At 37.9% G+C, this 18945-nt stretch overlaps 2 protein-coding genes across 3 annotated transcripts; one reads left to right on the forward strand and one right to left on the reverse strand.

Annotated features, from left to right (window-relative positions):
• Window positions 1-1954: 1954 nt before the first annotated feature.
• LOC122677211 (olfactory receptor 10R2-like) lies at window positions 1955-2908 on the reverse strand. Its single transcript, XM_043877129.1, has one exon. It carries the CDS (start codon window positions 2906-2908, stop codon window positions 1955-1957), a length of 954 nt encoding a protein of 317 aa, XP_043733064.1.
• Window positions 2909-3236: 328 nt separating this feature from the next.
• LOC122677210 (zona pellucida-binding protein 1) lies at window positions 3237-4386 on the forward strand. Of its 2 annotated transcripts, XM_043877128.1 has the most exons (2): window positions 3243-3376; window positions 3458-4386. In XM_043877128.1, the coding sequence occupies exons 1-2, from the start codon at window positions 3250-3252 to the stop codon at window positions 4300-4302; spliced, it is 972 nt and encodes a 323-aa protein (XP_043733063.1). In that variant the 5' UTR covers window positions 3243-3249; the 3' UTR covers window positions 4303-4386. The 2 variants fall into 2 exon arrangements, with proteins under 2 accessions (XP_043733062.1, XP_043733063.1); XM_043877127.1 differs by having other exon boundaries at window positions 3237-4386.
• The last annotated feature ends 14559 nt before the right edge of the window (window positions 4387-18945 follow it).

Here is an 18945-nt window from a genome sequence, read left to right on the forward strand (position 1 = left end):
GCAAAGAGTTGACTCATTGGAAAAGACCCTGAAGCTGGGAGGGATTGGGGGCAGGAGGAGAAGAGGATGACAGAGAATGAGATGGCTAGATGGCATCACCGAATCGATGGGCATGAGTTTGAGTAAACTCTAGGAGTTGGTGATGGACAGGGAGGCCTGGTGTGCTGCGATTCATGGGGTCGCAAAGAGTCAGACACGACTGAGCGACTGAACTGAACTGAATGGTGCCTGCTGCAGCCAAGGCCTGTAGGAAATTGCTACAGTTCAAGCTGGTTTGTGTGCTCCTCTAGGGGAGTTGGCCCCTAGTTGTGTGTTCCTCAACAGAGCCAAGCTGCATAGGTTCCCAGGGATGTGTGGGGAATGACCTGTTCCTGCTAATGGCTTGATGGCAGCTGCTACTTCTGGGTTTGGAACCACAGAGCCATTTCTTCCCCCACCTCTGGAACTTGCCCTGGCTTTGGAAGTGACCATTTGACCTGCATTCACCTCTTTGGGATCTCAAACTGCAATCGCAGGTAGTCCCGCCTCTAGCACTCATGGCAGCTTTGGCAGTCTATCTCTGAGGTTGCAGTCCACACCACTGCTCATCCCACCTACGGCACTTGCAAAGGCAGGGTCCTGTGATCTGTGAGGGTGTGAAGGGATGTGGTCCCTGTGACAATGATCTCTTGCCTCTCTGGCAGGCTCAGGCTTTTCTCTGGACTCCCTCAGCTGTGTTAAATTAGCCCCTTCACCTTCATGGCAGTCAACCCCAGTCGTCTCCCTGAAGTCCAACCCCTGAAGCCCAACCCCCGAAGCCTGAGCCTCAGCACCCAGTCCCTGTTAGGCATGATGGGCGTACAAACAGCATCTCTGCTGGGAAGTGCTGGCCAACAACAATCCCTGTGATAAATTGTCTCCATTTTGCCTTCCAAGCACCTGTTGCTGTATTCTCCTCAGAGGTTCCAGAGTTTCCCCTTTCCCCACCCATGAGAGGGTTTCCAAGTGTGAGGAAACTTTCCTCCTTCATGGAGCCCTCTCCGAGGCACAGGTCTTATTCCAAATCCTTTGTCTCTTTGTTTTCTTATATATTTTGCCCTACTTCATTCTGTGGAGATTAGTTTGCCTTTTTGAAAGTCTGGGGTCTTCTGCCAACTTTCAGAAAGTGATCTGAAGGAGTTGTTTCACATGCAGATGTATTTTTGATATAGCACATTCCCTACTTCCTAAAGAGTAGTTCAAATGGCTGGTCAGAAAAGACACCTAGAAATATAATTTTTGGAGACTCTGAAAGAAACAGAAGGTCATGCAGAGATGTGTAAAGTCTTAGACTGGCTCTTAAGTCTTAAGAGTCTTAAGTTATATCCAGCTTTGCATTTTACTTATGCTTGCTTTCATCTTATCCATTAGATACAAACAAAAACCCTGGAAAGTATAAAAGGAAAATTATATTATCCCTATATTCTATATACAAAGTTTAGATTTGGGGAACAACCATAGTTTTCTTAGTCATGACCTAAATAGTTTTCTAATTACTAGTACAGTAACTTTTCCCCCAATCAGATGTTCCTCCTATATCCACACTATATTCAGGCCTCAGCAACTCATTTTCAGCTGGGCATAATCTTAAACAAAGGAGACAATCAGAGATTTGTGGCTAGCAAGCCAAACATAGGGTAAGAGATAATGACTGTTAAGATCCTTTTGAGAACTATCTCTGGAGGAAGAGGAGTAGGAGAGTTGCCTTTATTGACAGTTGCCTTGATAAGGAAACTTTTGCCCTTAATTCAGCACAAGCCTTGAGATGAACATACTACTAAGTTTGTTTTACATAAGAACACTACAGCCTCACAATGTCAAAAATCTCATCCAAGGCCACAGAGTTATACAGATGAATAGACTAGAAACTTTCATGACTTAAACATTAGTGATACGTTTGATCCAAATGTGTGTGTACTATTAAAAAAGAAATTAGTTATAAAGTCTTAACAGAATTATAAAATCTTAACCTAGCCTTCTCAATCATTTTCCTAATAGCCAGCTGTACATCTTTGTTCCTTAGGCTATATACCATAGGGTTCAACAGTGGGGTGATGACTGTATAGGTTACTGTCACCAGCCTGTCTTTTCCTGATGTATATTTGGCTGAGGGTCGCAGGTAGACAAAGGAAGCACAGCCATAGTGGACAATGACCACAATGAGATGGGAGGCACAGGTGGAGAATGCTTTTCGTTTGCCTTCAGCTGATGAGATCTTCAGGATAGCAGAGGTGATAAATCCATAAGAGATGCAGATGAAGATCAAGGGCACAACAAGGACCAAGACCCCACCAATGAAGATGACCAGTTCATTAATGTAGGTTTCCGCGTAAGCGAGGCGGATGACTGGTGAAATGTCACAAAAATAATGGTTGACCTTGTTGGAGCCACAGAAAGGGAGGCTAAAGACCAAAGTTGTTCCCAGTAGAGATATTAGGAAACCACTGACAATACAAGTCACTGCCAGTTGCCCACATACCCTCCAGCTCATGAGAACGGAGTAGTGCAAAGGCTGACAGATGGCAGCATAGCGATCATAGCCCATCACTCCCAGAAGCAGGCAATTGGTGACAGCAAAACCAAGAAAGAAGTACATCTGTGAAGCACAACTCACAAAGGACAGTGTCCTGAGCACAGAGAGCAGATTGATAAGCATCTTGGGCAGAATGACAATTGTGTAGAAAGTTTCAGAGGTAGAAAGGACACATAGAAAGAAGTACATGGGTGTGTGGAGGCTGTGATCCAAGCAGATGACTGAGATGATGGTGATGTTTCCACTCAAGATAATCAAATAGAGGCAGAGAAAGACCACAAAGAGGACAAGCTGCAATTCCCCAAGGCTGGAGAAACCCAGCAGGAAGAACTCAGTAACACAGGAGGAATTGGCCATGGAGAATTGATCCCATGGAATAAAGTCAATATGATCAAGTCCAGAGTCCTCTGAAACTAAGAAATCAGGGAGATTTAACCTTCATAAAGTCACCAGTCTGGTATAAAAGAGAAACAACAGGAATGGGAGAGAAAAAAGGAAACCAAGATAAAATAATAAAGCATTTTACAATAAACTAAGCAAAATTTATCCTAAATTAACATGTGCCCACATTGCTAATTTTCTGCCAATGATTTTAGCAGAGAATTCAGGGACAAGTGTTCAAATGAAATGGATAGACATTTGCTCAAAAGAAGTCTATTCTTCTGGCGCCTAAGAAATAAGGTGGCGGCGGCGTGTGAATGGAGGCCTCGGCCCCGGGCCGGGCGCGGCGGGGCTGGCGGCGGGCCCGGGCCGCGGGGTCCCCGCTCTCCCGGGCCGCGGTGGTCCTGGTGGTCTCCGCGCTGGTGCTCTGGGCGCCCCCGTCAGTTGGATATTTGGATCGATTACCAAGAAATGCTAACTTGCCCCAAGATTCAGTGAAAATAGTGGGATCACCAAATATTCCAGTGAAAGTATATGTTATGCTCCATCAAAAGAGTCCACATGTGTTATGTGTAACCCAGCGTCTGCGGAATTCCGAACTGATAGACCCATCATTCCAGTGGCATGGGCCTAAAGGAAAAATCATTTCAGAAAACAGCACTGCACAAATCACCTCCACAGGAAGCCTTGTATTCCAGAACTTTGAGGAAAGCATGAGTGGTGTTTATACATGTTTTCTGGAGTATAAACCTACTGTGGAAGAAGTCATTAAAAATCTCCAACTGAAATATGTTGTATATGCTTATCGTGAGCCGCATTATTATTACCAGTTCACAGCTCGATATCATGCAGCTCCTTGTAACAGTATCTATAATATTTCTTTTGAGAAGAAACTTCTTCAGATTTTAAGCAAACTTGTTCTTGACCTTTCATGTGAAGTTTCCTTACTCAAGTCTGAATGTCATCGTGTTAAAATGCAAAGGGCTGGTTTGCAAAATGAATTGTTTTTTACATTTTCAGTTTCATCTCTAGACACTGAAAAAGGACCCAAGCCATGTGCAGACCATAGTTGTGAATCTTCCAAAAGACTATCTAAGGCTAAAAATCTCATAGAGCGGTTTTTTAATCAACAAGTGGAAGTTTTGGGCAGACGTGCAGAGCCATTGCCTGAGATATACTATATTGAAGGTACCCTCCAAATGGTTTGGATTAATCGCTGCTTCCCAGGGTATGGAATGAATATCCTGAAACACCCACGATGTCCTGAGTGCTGTGTAATCTGCAGCCCTGGATCTTATAACTCCCGTGATGGAATTCACTGCCTTCAGTGCAATAGCAGCCTGGTGTTTGGAGCAAAAGCATGTTTATAGGCCATCATTTTGAGCTCGACGATGGTTTGTCAAACACAAAAGTTTATTTTTGAAGTATTAATATATAATAAATCACTATTATGCCAAAAAAAAAAAAAAAGAAATATAGTCCCTGCTTATAGACTTATATAATCTCTGCTTAGTTTGTTGATAATCTAATCCTCAAAAAACTTTTATTTACATTAATTTTGATTTTAAGTGGTCATAATTTTATCCATATTATTGATACATATATTCCACAGGGAATACCAGCAATGTATGAAGATCTACATCCCACCTGATTTTAATGGTTTCTTCATCTAGGTCAGTCAGTAATCATTGATTTGTCTTTTTGTTGCTTGTCCTTAAAAAACAGAATTCTCTTTCATTACTAACAACATACTCCATTTCCATGCAGTTAATAGCCAGGACATGGAAGCAACCTAGATGCCCATCAGCAGATGAATGGATAAGGAAGCTGTGGTACATATACACCATGGAATACTACTCAGCCATTAAAAAGAATTCATTTGAATCAGTCCTAATGAGATGGATGAAACTGGAGCCCCTTATACAGAGTGAAGTAAGCCAGAAAGATAAAGAACATTACAGCATACTAACACATATATATGGAATTTAGAAAGATGGTAACGATAACCCTATATGCAAAACAGAAAAAGAGACACAGAAATACAGAACAGACTTTTGAACTCTGTGGGAGAATGTGAGGGTGGGATATTTCAAAAGAACAGCATGTATACTATTTATGGTGAAACAGATCACCAGCCCAGGTGGGATGCATGAGACAAGTGCTGGGCCTGGTGCACTGGGAAGACCCAGAGGAATCGGGTGGAGAGGGAGGTGGGAGGGGGGATCGGGATGGGGAATACATGTAAGTCTATGGCTGATTCATATCAATGTATGACCAAAAAAAATAAATTAAAAAAAAAAAAAAAAAAACTACAGCTACTGTTTTAGAATTAGTGTATGGTTCCCCTACAAACTCTAGCATTAGTTTTTTTTTTTTTTTCAACATTCACTGTTTTCCCACTTGGTTATATATCTTATTCTTGATATACTTGACTTGGAAACCCAACAGACTGTTCCCAGGCTCCATCTCTGAAGTCTTGAGCAGGGAGGCTCAGATACTTTCCCTGATGACTCTGACACAGTTCTTATTGCTGGTACTAGATTATGTGTTTTTATTTGGAACATTCTTATCCTTTCCAGCTTATCACCCAAATCTGTTCCTTTGCCTGACTTCTATATCTCAATAAGAAGTTTCCAAAGCTTCTTAGTCATCCAAGCTGTATACTTATGGGGCATATTAAAACATATGAAAATTCTCACCCTCCACATCGGATCTGTTTTTTCTTGTGTGTGTGTGTGTGTGTGTGTGTGTGTGTGTGTGTGTGTGTGTAACACGTCTATGATACATTTTCCCCCCATTTTTCCAGAAATTAACCCTTAATCTGCATTATTACAAGAACATTTTGAATGGACTCTGAGGAGTCTGTCTCTTCCCATTCTATCACCTTCATAATAGCAGTAGAGTTGTCTTTTTATAGGGCGAAATCTATACTATTAACAAAACTAAATGGTCTTCAATTATTTATAAAGTTAAAATAATTATATTCTGTCTTTCTACTGTTTCCAAACATACCTTTCCTCTCATAACTGTCAATATACATATTCCTTCAGATGAACTTTAGCATAGAGAAAATTTGAATAATCATTTCCTTTTACATACTACCCCCTACATCTGGAAATAGTGCATATTTGAAGTGAAGTTGGTCAGTCGTGTCCAACCCTTCCTACCCCATGGACTGTAGCCTACCAGACTCCTACACCCATGGAATTTTCCTGGCAAGAGTACTGGAGTGGGTTGCCGTTTCCTTCTCCAGGGGATCTTCCTGACCCAGGGATCGAACCTGGGTCTCATGCACTGCAGGAAGACTCTTTATCATCTGAGCCATCAGGGGAGTGAATATTTATTGTCATTTTATTCCTCTTCTTTTAATTGGACAACTCGCTTTAAGTTCTCAAAGTGGCATGTACGCATTGATCCTTCCTACAACTTCTTAATTTTGCTATATTATTTTATCTGGGCTTTAGCAATCATTAAAATCATATTGGCTTTGCCATTAGTATTTTAAGCTTATCTCTAGTTCCACAAATTATAACTTTCCAGAGACAGAAATTGCATACCCACACATGACATACTGTCTAGTATATAGCAGTACTCGAAAACTTGTTGAGGAAACAAAGTGACCAATAACAATAACCTCAGTTTCTCTTCTAAATTACTTTGGAAAACTCCCAGGTAGATGGCATTTGATTTCAGGGATTTTCTAAACTTGTTCCCTTGCTATTAATCTAGTATACAATGTTAACCTTCTGCTTCAACATTTCATGATGAAAAATCTCTCTAACATTGTTCTCTAAATGCAGAGACTAATGCTTCATTAAAAATTGCTGTCATCCCCCAAACTATAATTCTGCTGTATGTTATATATGATCATTATTAAGAGAGTAAATTGGCTTCCCAGGTGGTGCAATGGTAAAGAATCCACCTGTCAATGCAATAGAGCCAAGAGATGCACATTCAATCTCTGGGTCAGGGAAGATCCCTGGAGCAGGAAGTGGCAATCCACTCTTGGATTCTTGCCTGGAGAATTCCATGGACTGCAGAGCCTGGTGGGCTACTGCCCATGGGATCACAAAGAGTCAGACACAACTAAGCAATTGAGCATGCACACACAAGAAATTAAACCCTTAGAGTTCTCATCACAAGAAAAATATATAATTATTAATATTTTTCTCTAGTTCTTTAAGTTTTTACCTATTTGAGATGATGGTAGTTCATTAAACTTGTGATAAACATTTCAAGATGTATGTAAATCAGATTATTATGCCATATATCTTATGCTTATATAGTATTGTATGTCAATCATATTTCAGTAAAACTAGAAGAAGAAGTGCTGCTTTTTCATTTTCTTTCTGGTTATTGGGTAGTTTTCCCCATTGTCTCACTAATTAAACTTTTAATTTTAATAGCACTTTATTATTGGTCAACCCACTCCAGTATTTTTGCCTGGGAAATCCCATGGACAGAGGAGTCTAGCAGGCTATAGTCCATGGGGTCACAAGAGAGTCAGAAGCTACTTAGAAACTAAACAACAATAATTGATCTCAAAGTACTCTACAAACAATAAAATGTCTACGTTTTTGTTCTTTTGCTTAGGCAAAGCTCTGGTAAAATTTTGAAATGGGACTTTTGAATTACCTCGTCTGTTGTTTGTTTCTGTTGGTTTTAGTCATTAAGTCTTGTCTCTTTTGCAACCACATGGACTGTAGTTCACCAGGTTCCTCCATCCATGGGATTTCCCAGGCAAGCATACTGGTATGGGTTGCCATTTCCTTCTCCAGGGGAACTTCCCAACCTAGGGATCGAACCCACATCTCCTGCATTGACCACCATGGAAGCCTTATCTGTAAACTTTATAAATAAGAAGTACACACTGTGCTTTTGACCAGAACAAATACTCCTGTATTATTCCTCCTTGGATATAATCTCTACCTTTCCAACTTCCTGGTCTCCTTTCTTTAACTATTTTCTCTTTTATAGGATCATCTTCAGAAAGAACAGTGACTAGCTATTCAAAGAAAGACAGAGCTTCTGAAAGGAAGGAAAATCCACATTATTCAATGGCTATTCCATTACCCTCCCTGCCAACTGCTGCAACATATCACATAATTTTTCAAACTCATCCTCAGAACTTGTGTGGTAACTGAAGTTGGAAAAGAAATTTACTTTGGAAAATGTTGGCTGTACTTAACCCAGTCTGGGATATTGTACATAATATTGGTATTTGGTAAACAGGAAAAATGCTTTAAATATAGTTATTGATTTATTCATTTGACAAATATTTACGGAGTTTCTGTAAAATGTCAGGTACTATCAGGAACTGTGGGTAAATAAAAGAAGAAATGACAAGTTCCTTGGTTACAAGTAGCTTATAGTCTATTGGAGATAAGACATTTACACAAAGTAGAACATGAAGCACCATGAAATGAATATGGGAATTCTGTGGGGGGGGGGAAGTTTTGCTATTTACAGAGTCTGGGATCTGAGATAGCTGCATGGCAGAGAGATGACAGTTGAAATGAGTTAGGGAATTTATTTTGAATTTGGACGTGAAGACTTGGACAAGAAAGAAAATAAAGGCCCTTCAGATCACTGCACTACATTACATATTTTACAAAAGAACCATAGAGGGGCTGCTGCCATAGTCCTTGGGGTATGCAGGCAAACAAGTGGTATTGCTGGGTTTGGTTTTGTTTTTTAATTTGGAGAGGGGGATATTTTGTGTTCAAAGAAACCTCGGGAAAAAATGAAAAGATGGAAAAGAACGTATAGGATAATTAAACTGCCTTCTCAAAAAGTGGAAAAAGAAAGCTGATTTTTCATTATTTTGTTTCATTGCCTACACAGTAAAGCCAATTTCTTAAGTTGACTAAAAAGGCAACAATTTTATCATCTATCAACATTTGCAATCTAAATCTTAATAACATAGAACTGGCATTAAAATGCACAGTTTTCTACACATGATTTTCTATTTCAAGACTTCATAGAAAGGGAGAGAGGGAAATCTCAGCCTTGAATATCTTTTAATTTTCATCTGTGGCCCACTCATTCCTCAAGCTTTTTACAGGCACCAGTTATTGAAATTTCTCTAATCTGTTTAGGGAGAATTTGTTGTTTCTAGTGTATCTAAAGCTTAGGATATTTAGAGGTTGTTTCATGTATCTTTATTTTCTCCTGATTGTCTCTCCAATAGACTAGACAATCTCAAGGATAAATTCCACAACATATGCCTTGTATATCATCAAAGCATAATCTATATTTAAATATATGGAATATGTGAAATACAAAGACTTGATGAATAAATAGTTCATTAATGAATTATTGATAGTAATGATCTCAGTTAGCTTACTTTAGAGCAGCTTGGCCCCCTTTGTACGTACCATCATGTGCCTCCTAGGTAAAATTACTTTGTGTTTCCATATGTTCCATATTCCATTTAAATTTGTCATCTTTCTTTCTTATATTGCATGAAATATGAAAAATTTCATGAAAAAATTCAAAACTTATCCTGCAGCCCTACCTTCTTCTTACTGTGGTCTTTATTTTTAGCCTTACATTTTTCAGCATCCAACTGCCGTGTTGATAATTTGATCACTTTTTCTATTTTCCAATACTAACAACTAGGGGGAAACAGATCAGTAGCTCCATGGAAAAGCCTACAGTTTAAAAATTTGACATAAAAATAAATGATGAGGTTGTCACTTGTCTTCTCAATAAGAAAATAAAAGTCCCTAAATAAAAATAAAATGTTTAGAGTCTAATGCCCAGTGATATCCTGATGTCTTTACTCTCAGACACATCTTGGAATCTTTTATGAAACTTTCTGGTGAAATTTGCCAAAATTATCTTCCCTATCATAATGTCCCAGGGCCCTTCTTCCATTTTCTACAAACTCTAGACCAATATAAGAGAGTTATATACATTGTTCAACACAAAAATTTCACCTGTACCTTGGATAGTTTAGGTGTGTCCTCAATGAGTATGACAATGGTCTTTCCTTTTTACATCAGCAATGATCTCAATTCTTTGTTTATTATTGAGATCGCTATCTCCATAGGGAGCTAATTACCACATTCTGTCCAATACTTGTCCATAATATCCCCGGTTAGCAAGTAGAACTATAGCAATACACTATGAGAATTAGTTGGTCGAAGACAAGGCCCTTTCTAACACATTGTGGAGATTACTTGGTTTCCTCTTAGAAATTCTCTGGGGACTTATTAGAGTGTTAAAGGTTTTCTTGGTCTTATTTGTTAAAACAGACATAGTAGAACTACTTCCTGTGAGTATTCCTACCTAATGGTTAAATTTTTGCACTCAATCTGGCAAAAAAATATTCACTTTATAGTCTCATTTCTGAAAGTTAGAAGAGGAAGAAAGACACAAAGAATAGAGAACATAATATAGAGTATCAGAGGCAACATAAGTCTTTCAGACACATGGGAGACTGATTTTTTTCCTGGAATATAATGTGACCATGATTGATATTTGTTCAATAAACAAAGAAAGAAAATTTGGGTTGTAGAGTAAAATGTCACAGTGCCCTGTTACAGGTGTTAGCTGAGACTTCTCCCTTAGTAGGATTACCTTCTAATTTCATATTGCATATTTACTCCCTCTGCCAGTGAGTCCATATACTTTGGACTAGAAATGGGAAAATATTGTACTAGATACTCAAAGATGTCTCTCTTAGGGACTCATGTGACCCAATCTTGTATAAGTTACATCAGAGATGCTACAGGGATGGAAAAGGAGGAGGAAATTCCAAGGTATTAAATAAGAATTTGATGACTAGGATTTAGTGAATTTACTGTCTTTCAGTTATGTCATAGATTGGGACCATGGCTAGAGTTTCAGGAAATCCGTTAGTGAAAAAATTCATTGGCAGTCTATACCTTTCCACTGAATCTGGGTAGGCCAAATGACTACTTAAATCAATAGATTATAGCAAATGTGACGGTATAGTGGTTTACAAACTTTGATCTCTAGAGTCTGACAGTTTCTACTTCCTAACTCGGAATATCAACTTTTGTTCCCTAGACAGCACTTTTTAAATTGAAACATAGTTGATGTTAGGTTAGCTTCAAGTATACAACATAGTGATTCAATTTTGTCATGGATTATACTCCCTTTATGATTATTGTAAAATATTGGCTCTATTCCCTCTGTTTACAATATATATTGCTGACTCAGATGGTGAAGAATCTGCCCACAATGCAGGAGACATGGGTTTGATCCCTGGGTCTGATCCCTGGGTCAGGAAAATCCCCTGGAGAAGTGAATGTCAACTCACTCTAGTATTTTTGCCTGGATAATTTCATGGACAGAGGAGCCTAGCAAGCTGCAGTCCATGGGGTCGCAGAGTTGGACAAAACTGAGCAACTGACTCACACACACACAACATATACACACACACACACACACACACTGGCAGTTTATTTGTTTTATACATAGTAAATTGAATCTCTTAATCTTCTATCTCCATCTTTCCCATTACACCTTCCCTGCTCCATTGGTATCTACTGGATTGTTCACTGTATCTGTGAATTCTTTTTCTTTTTTTTTTTTAGAATCTGCATATAAATATAGCATACAATATTTGTCTTTGTCTGTCTAATTTCATTAAGTATAATGCCTTCCAAGTTCATTCAAATCATTGCAAATGGCAAAATTTCATTCTTTTCATGACTAACATTCCATTGTATATGTGTGTGTATATATGTGTATATATTCACTCAGTAACAGTGAATCTCTAGAGAGAAAGAGACAGAGAGAGAGAGAGAGATTCTGTACCTTGGCTATTATAAATAAAGCTACTATGAAAATTAGGGTACATGTAACTAGTACAGCCGCTATGGAGAACAGTGTGGAGATTTCTTAAAAAACTGGAAATAGAACTGCCATATGACCCAGCAATTCCCACTTCTGGGCATACACACTGAGGAAACCAGATCTGAAAGAGACACGTGCACCCCAATGTTCATCGCAGCACTGTTTATAATAGCCAGGACATGGAAGCAACCTAGATGCCCATCAGCAGATGAATGGATAAGGAAGCTGTGGTACATATACACCATGGAATATTACTCAGCCATTAAAAAGAATTCATTTGAACCAGTTCTAATGAGATGGATGAAACTGGAGCCCCTTATACAGAGTGAAGTAAGCCAGAAAGATAAAGAACATTACAGCATACTAACACATATATATGGAATTTAGAAAGATGGTAACGACAACCCTATATGCAAAACAGAAAAAGAGACACAGAAGTACAGAACAGACTTTTGAACTCTGTGGGAGAAGATGAGGGTGGGATGTTGCGAAAGAACAGCATGTATATTATCTATGGTGAAACAGGTCACCAGCCCAGGTGGGATGCATGAGACAAGTACTCGGGCCTGGTGCACTGGGAAGACCCAGAGGAATCGGGTGGAGAGGGAGGTGGGAGGGGGGATCTGGATGGGGAATATGTGTAAATCTATTGCTGATTCATGTCAATGTATGACAAAACCCACTGAAAAAATAAATAAATAAATTTTTTAAAAAAAGAAAGAAAGAAAAAAAAAAAAGAAAATTAGGGTGCATGTATCTTTTTTAAGTACTGTTTTCATTTACTTTAGATATATGTCGAGTGGAATTGCTAGATCGTGTGGTAGTTCTATTTTAATTTTTTTTTTTTTTATGAAACCCAATAGTGTTTTCCATAGTGGCTGTACCAGTTTAGACTCTCATAAACAGTGTGCTAGGTTTCTCTTTTTCCCTTATACTTGCCAACATTTGTTATTCATAGACTTTTTGATGATATTAATTCTGACATCATGGTTTTTATTGCATTTCTTTATTAGTGATATTGAGCATACTTTCATGTGTCTCTCATCTGTATGTCTTCTTTGGAAAACTGTCTACTCAGATCTTCTACTCATTTTTTAATCTTTTTTTTATATTGAGTTGTATGAGCTGTTTATATATTTTGAATATTAAGCCATTACCGGTCACATCATTTGCATATATTTTCTCCTATTCAGCAGGGAAAACATTTTGTCACTGGTTTCCCTTTCTGTGCAAAATTTTTTTTATGTTTAATTGGGTCCACTTGCTTATTTTCGTTTTTGTTCTGTATGGGGTAGGAGACATAAAAAAAAATTGCTATGATTTCTGTCAAATCATATTCTGCTTATATTTTTTTATCAATTAGAGGATAATTGCTTTTGAATATTGTGTTGGCCTCTGCCACACATCAACATGAGTCAGCCACAGGCATACATGTTTTCTCCCTCCTGAAACCCCTCCTCTTTCCCACCACATCCCACCCCTCTAGCTTGTCACAGAGCACTGAGCTGAGCTCACCGTGTTACACAGTAAATTCCCATTTGCTATCTATTTTATATACGGTAATGTATATGTTTCCATGGTATTCTCTCAATTCATCCTACCTTTTCTTTCCCCCACTGTGCCCACGAGTCTGTTCTCTATGTCTACACCTCCATTACTATCCTGCAAATAGGTTCATCAATACTATCTTTCTAGATTCTATACACATGTGTTAAAATGCAATATTTGTCTTTCTCCTTCTGACTTATTTCCTTCTCTATAATAGGCTCAGATTCATCCACCTCATTAGGACCGATTTGAATGCATTTGTTTTATTGCTAGGTAATATTCCATTGTATATGTGTACCACAGTTTCTGTATCCATTCATCTGTTGATGGAGATCTAGGTTGCTTCCATGTCCTAGCTATTGCAAAAAGTGGTGTGAAAACATTGGGGTACATGTGTCTCTCAATTATGGTTTTCTCAGGTTATGTGCCCAGTAGTGAGACTGTTGAGTCATATGGTAGCTCTGTTTATTTAATTTATCTGCAGAGTGCATCATGCAAAATGTGGGGCTAGATGAAGCACAAACTGGGTCAAGATTGTTGGGAGAAATATCAACAACCTCAGATATGCAGATGATACCACATTAACGGCAGAAAACAAAGAGAAACTAAAGAGCCTCCTGATGAATGTAAAAGAGGAGAGTGAAAAAACTGGCTTAAAACTCAGCATTTAAAAAACAAAAATAGTAGCATCTGGTCCCATCACTTCATGACAAATGGATGAGAAAGCAATAGAAGCAGTGACAGATTTCATTTTCTTGGGTTTCAAAGTCACTACAGTGACTGTAGCCATGGAATTAAAAGACACTTGCTCCTTGAAGGAAAAGCTATGCAAACCTATACAGCATATTAAAAAACAGAGACATCACTTTGCTGACAGAAGTCCCTGTGATTAAAGCTATGGCTTTTCCAGTAATCATGTATGGATGTGAGAGCTATACCATAAAGAAGGCTGAGTGCTGAAGATTTGATACTTTCAAATTGTGGTGCTGGAGAATACTCTTGAGCGTCCTTTAGACAACAAGGAGATCAAACCAGTCAAACCTAACAGAAATCAGTCCTGAATATTCATTGGAAGGACTCATGCTGAAGCTAAAGCTCCTATACTTTGGCCATCTGACGGGAAGAAGTGACTCATTGGGAAAGACCCTCATGCTGGGAAAGATTGAGAGCAAGAGGAGAGGGCAAAGAGGATGAAATGGTTGGTTGGCATCATTGATTCGATGGGCATGAGTTTGGGCAAACTCAGGGAGATAGTGAAGGACAGGGAAGCCTGGAATGCTGCAGTTCATAGGGTCACAAAGAGTCAGACATGACTTAGTGACTGAACAACAGCAAATGGTAGTTCTATTCCTAGTTTTTTGAAGTCTCTCCATACTGTTCTCCACAGTGGCTGTATCAATTTACATTTCCATCAACAGTGCAAAAGGGTTTGCTTTTCTCCACACCCTCTCCAGCATTTGTTGTTTGTAGCTTTTTTTAAATGACGACCGTTCTGACCAGTGTAAAGTGATACTTCATTGTAGTTTTGATTTGTATCTCTCTAATAATGAGCGATGTTGAGCATCTTCTCATGTGTTTGTTGGCCATCTGTTTGTCTTCTTTGGAAAAATGTCTGTTTAGGTCTTCCAAACTTTTCTTAATTGGGCTGTTTGTTTTTCAACCCAATTAATGAGCTCAAGTAGTTCACTGAGAGGCATAAGTTACTTGAACATTTTGAAGATTAATCCTGCCAGTTGTTTAGTTTGCAATTATGTTCTCCCATTCTGAGAGCTGTCTTTTAATCTTTAATTTTTCCTTTGCTTTGTGAAAGCTTTTACATTTGATTAAGTCTCACTTGTTTATTTTTGTTTTTATTTCCATTACTCTAGAAGGTGAGTTAAAGAGGATCTTGCTGTGATGTACTGCCTATGTTTTCCCCTAAGGGCTCTATAGTTTCTGGCCTTACATTTAAAGCTTTAATCCATTTTGAGTTTATTTTTCTGTATGGTGTCAGAAAGTGTTCTGGTTTCATTGATTTACAGTTTGCTTTTTGTTCCCTGTAGAACAGAAGGAGGTAGGAGATAGAGCCAAAAAAAAAAAAAATTGCTACGATTTCTGTAAAAGCATGTCCTAATTTTTTTTCTAGAAGTTTTATAGCTTCCAGTCTTACATTTAACTTTTTAATCAATTTTTAATTTATTTTTGTGTGGTTTAAGAAAATGTTCTAATCTTTTCCTTTAACATGTAGTTAGTTTTCCACTTCTCTCAAAACTATTAATTGAAGAGACTGTCTTTTCTCCAGTGCATATTCTTGCTTTGTTTGTTATAGATTAACTGATCATAGGTATATGGGTATATTTCAAAACAGCATGTACTGTTTTGATGACTATAACTTTGTAATATGATCTAAAGTCAGGAGTGTGATACCTCCAGCTTTGTTCTTTTATTTCAACATTGCTTTGGCTATTGAGGGTCTTTTACGGTTCTACATAAATTTTAGGATTATTTGTTCTACTTCTGTAAAAATATTTTGGTAAGAATTGTACTGACTCTGTATATTGCTTTCAGTAGAAAGGACATTTTAACAATATTAGTTCTTCTAATCTGTAAACACAGGATATATTTTCATTTCTTTGTATCATCTTCAATTGCCTTCATTGTTTTACAGTATTCAAAGTACAAGTCTTTCACATCGTGGTTAAATTTATTTCTAGGTATTTTATTCTTTTTGATGTGATTTTAAATGTAATTGTTTCATTGCTTTTCCCTTCTGACAGTTCATTATTGGTGTATATAAAAACAACAGATTTCAGTGAATTAATCTTGTATCCTGCACCTTTACTAAATTTATTAGGTCTAATATTTTTGTGGAGACTTTAGCATTTCCTATATTTAGTATCATGTCAACTGCAGATAGTGACAATTTACCTCTTATCTTCTAATTTGGATGACTTTTATTTCTTGTTATTGTTTGCTGTGGCTACAACTTTCAACATTATGTTAAATAGAAGTGTTAAGAATGGATACCCTTGTCTTGTTCCTGACTTTAGAGGAAAAGCTTTCAGCTTTTCACCATTGAATATCATGTTAGCTGTGGGTTTGTTATAAATGGGATTTATTATGTTAAGATATACTCTGTCTATAACAATGTTGATGAGAGTTTTTATCATGAATAAAAAATTTTTTCCAGGGCGTCTGGGCTGCGGGCGGCGCCGGCCGTCTCCCGCGCTCCCCCTCGCGGAGGCCGGGCGTCCATGAAAAAAAAAAAAAGAAAAAAAAAAATTTTTTTTTCCAGTTCTTTTTCTGCATCTACTGAGATCATCATGTGATTTTTGTCCTTTAGTTTTGTTAACATGGTGTATAACATTGAAGAATTTGCAGATATTGAACCATCCTTGTATCTCTGGAATAAATCCCACTTGATCAAGGTGTATGAGTCAGTTTATATATTTTTGAATTAAGTTTACTAAATTTTGTTGGGAAATTTTGTCTCTACATTCATCAGAGATATTGGCCTATAATTTTCTTTGTTTCTGGTTTTGGTATTAGGATAATGGGGGGTCTTGAATAATATATAAAATTGGGGGTATTTCCACCTCTTCAATTTGAGGGAATAATTTGATAATAAACATTAGTTCTTCTTTATGTGTTTGATAGAATTTGCCCTGTGAATTTATCCTGTCCTGGATTTCTATTTGCTGGGAGGTTTTGTTTCTTTATAAAGTTATAAATTTAATTTTATTTCTAGTGGTAAGTTTGTTTAGACTGTATATTTCTTTCTGAGTCAGTATTAAGAATTGTATATTTCTAGAAATTCATCCAGTTCTTTTAGGTTAGCACATTTGATGGCATATAATTGTTTGTAGTAGTCTCATGAAGTTTTTTCATATCTCTGTGCTATTGGTTGCTATTTCTCTTATTCCATCTTTGATTTTGTTTATTTTGATCTTATCTCTTTTTAGTTATTGAACTTGGTGTGTGAATTCTTTGTAATCTTTAAAAAAAAACAGGTTTTTGTTTCATTTATCTTTTTTATTGTTTTTTGGTCTCTAATTTATTTTCTCTCTTCTCTTTATTTTCCCTCATTCTACTGACTGACTATGGCTTTGCTTGTTCTTCTTTTTCTAATTCCTTTAAATGGCATGTTACATAGTTTATTTGATATTTATATTCTTTCTTGAGGTAGGTCTTTATCACTATAAACTTTCCTCTTAAAATTGCTTTTGTTACATCTCTTAAATTTTGGAAGGCATGCTTTATTTTCATTTGCCTTGAGATAGTTCTGAGTTCTTGTTTGAAGAAAAAAAAAATTTTTCATTGACCTATTGGTTTTTCAGTAACATGTTGTTTTGTCTCTGCATGTTTTTGTTTTTTTCTCATTTTTCTTACCATAATTTACTTCCAGTATCATACTGTTGTGACAAGAAAAAAATGCTTGGTATAATTTCTGCTCCCTTAAATTTGTTAAGACTTGTTTTGTTGTAGTATTTTATCTATCCTGGAGAATGCTCCCTGTGCACTTGGGGCGGGGGGAGACTATATGTATATACTGACATTTTTGCATAAAACAGCCTGTATACTTCTATAATATTCAATTGATTTAGCATAAATAAGGGCATGGGCTGATGCTATCCAAGCACCAGTCAGAATTCTGGGCCACTTCTGACCCTCTGCTCCCATGGAGGCCAATAATGGCTGCCAGCACTCAGTTTGAATGTTGTGCTTATCTGAGCAGACTCTGTTCCCTGAAACTGTGGGCTCTCCCCTAGTGTGGAGCTGTGTCACAGAAAAAGAGGGACCAGAAAAGGGCTAGAGTGAGCACTGGGGTGACTGTGGAAAGCTGGCCACAGTTCTGGGCAGTTTCAATCTATTTCTTCTACCTTGTTTGGTGTGTAAGCAAGCATGTGCATGTGCTTCATGAGTAGGGCCTAGGTTCTACAACCCTGCTGTCAGTCCCACTGCTTTTCAAAACAGCTAATGGACCTAGGCTTTCTGGTGTCAGACCTCAGGAAAGTGGCAAGCAATATATGATTTCAACTGCTTACTCTAAGTCTGTGTAATTTCCCTCCTTTCCTCTGTCCCCTCTCAGAGATGCATGGCCCAACCTGATCATTCTCTTCCCTTCCAACCCAACCCTGTATGGCTCTTTCTTATAGTCTTAGTTATATAAGAGTCTTTCTGCTAGTCTACAGTTTGTTTTCACTGTGAATTGTTCCACGTGAACCTGTATTTTTAATGCATGGGTGGAGCACAGTGAAATTGCTGTCCTCCTACTATGTCATCTCCTTTTTAAATTTTTATTTATTCATTCCATTTTTAATTGGATGATAACTGCTTTACAATGTTCTGTTGGTTTCTGCCATAAAACATGGATCAGTCATAACTATATATATATATATATGTATGTATGTATGTTAGTTACGCACATATATACCCCCTCCCTTTTGAACCTCCCTCTCACTTCCCCATCCCACCCCCTCTAGGTCAATACAAAGTGCCAGGTTTGGCCCCCTGTGTTACAGAGCAGCTTCCCAATGGTGGTTCAGATGGCTAAGAACCTGCTTGCAATGCAGGAGACCTGGGTTCAGTCCCTGAGTCAAGGTCCCCAGAGAAGAGAATGGATATCCAGTCCAGTATTCTTGTCTAGAGAATTCCAT

The sequence above is a fragment of the Cervus elaphus genome, chromosome 20 (assembly GCF_910594005.1).
Source record: "Cervus elaphus chromosome 20, mCerEla1.1, whole genome shotgun sequence".
NCBI lineage: Eukaryota > Metazoa > Chordata > Mammalia > Artiodactyla > Cervidae > Cervus > Cervus elaphus.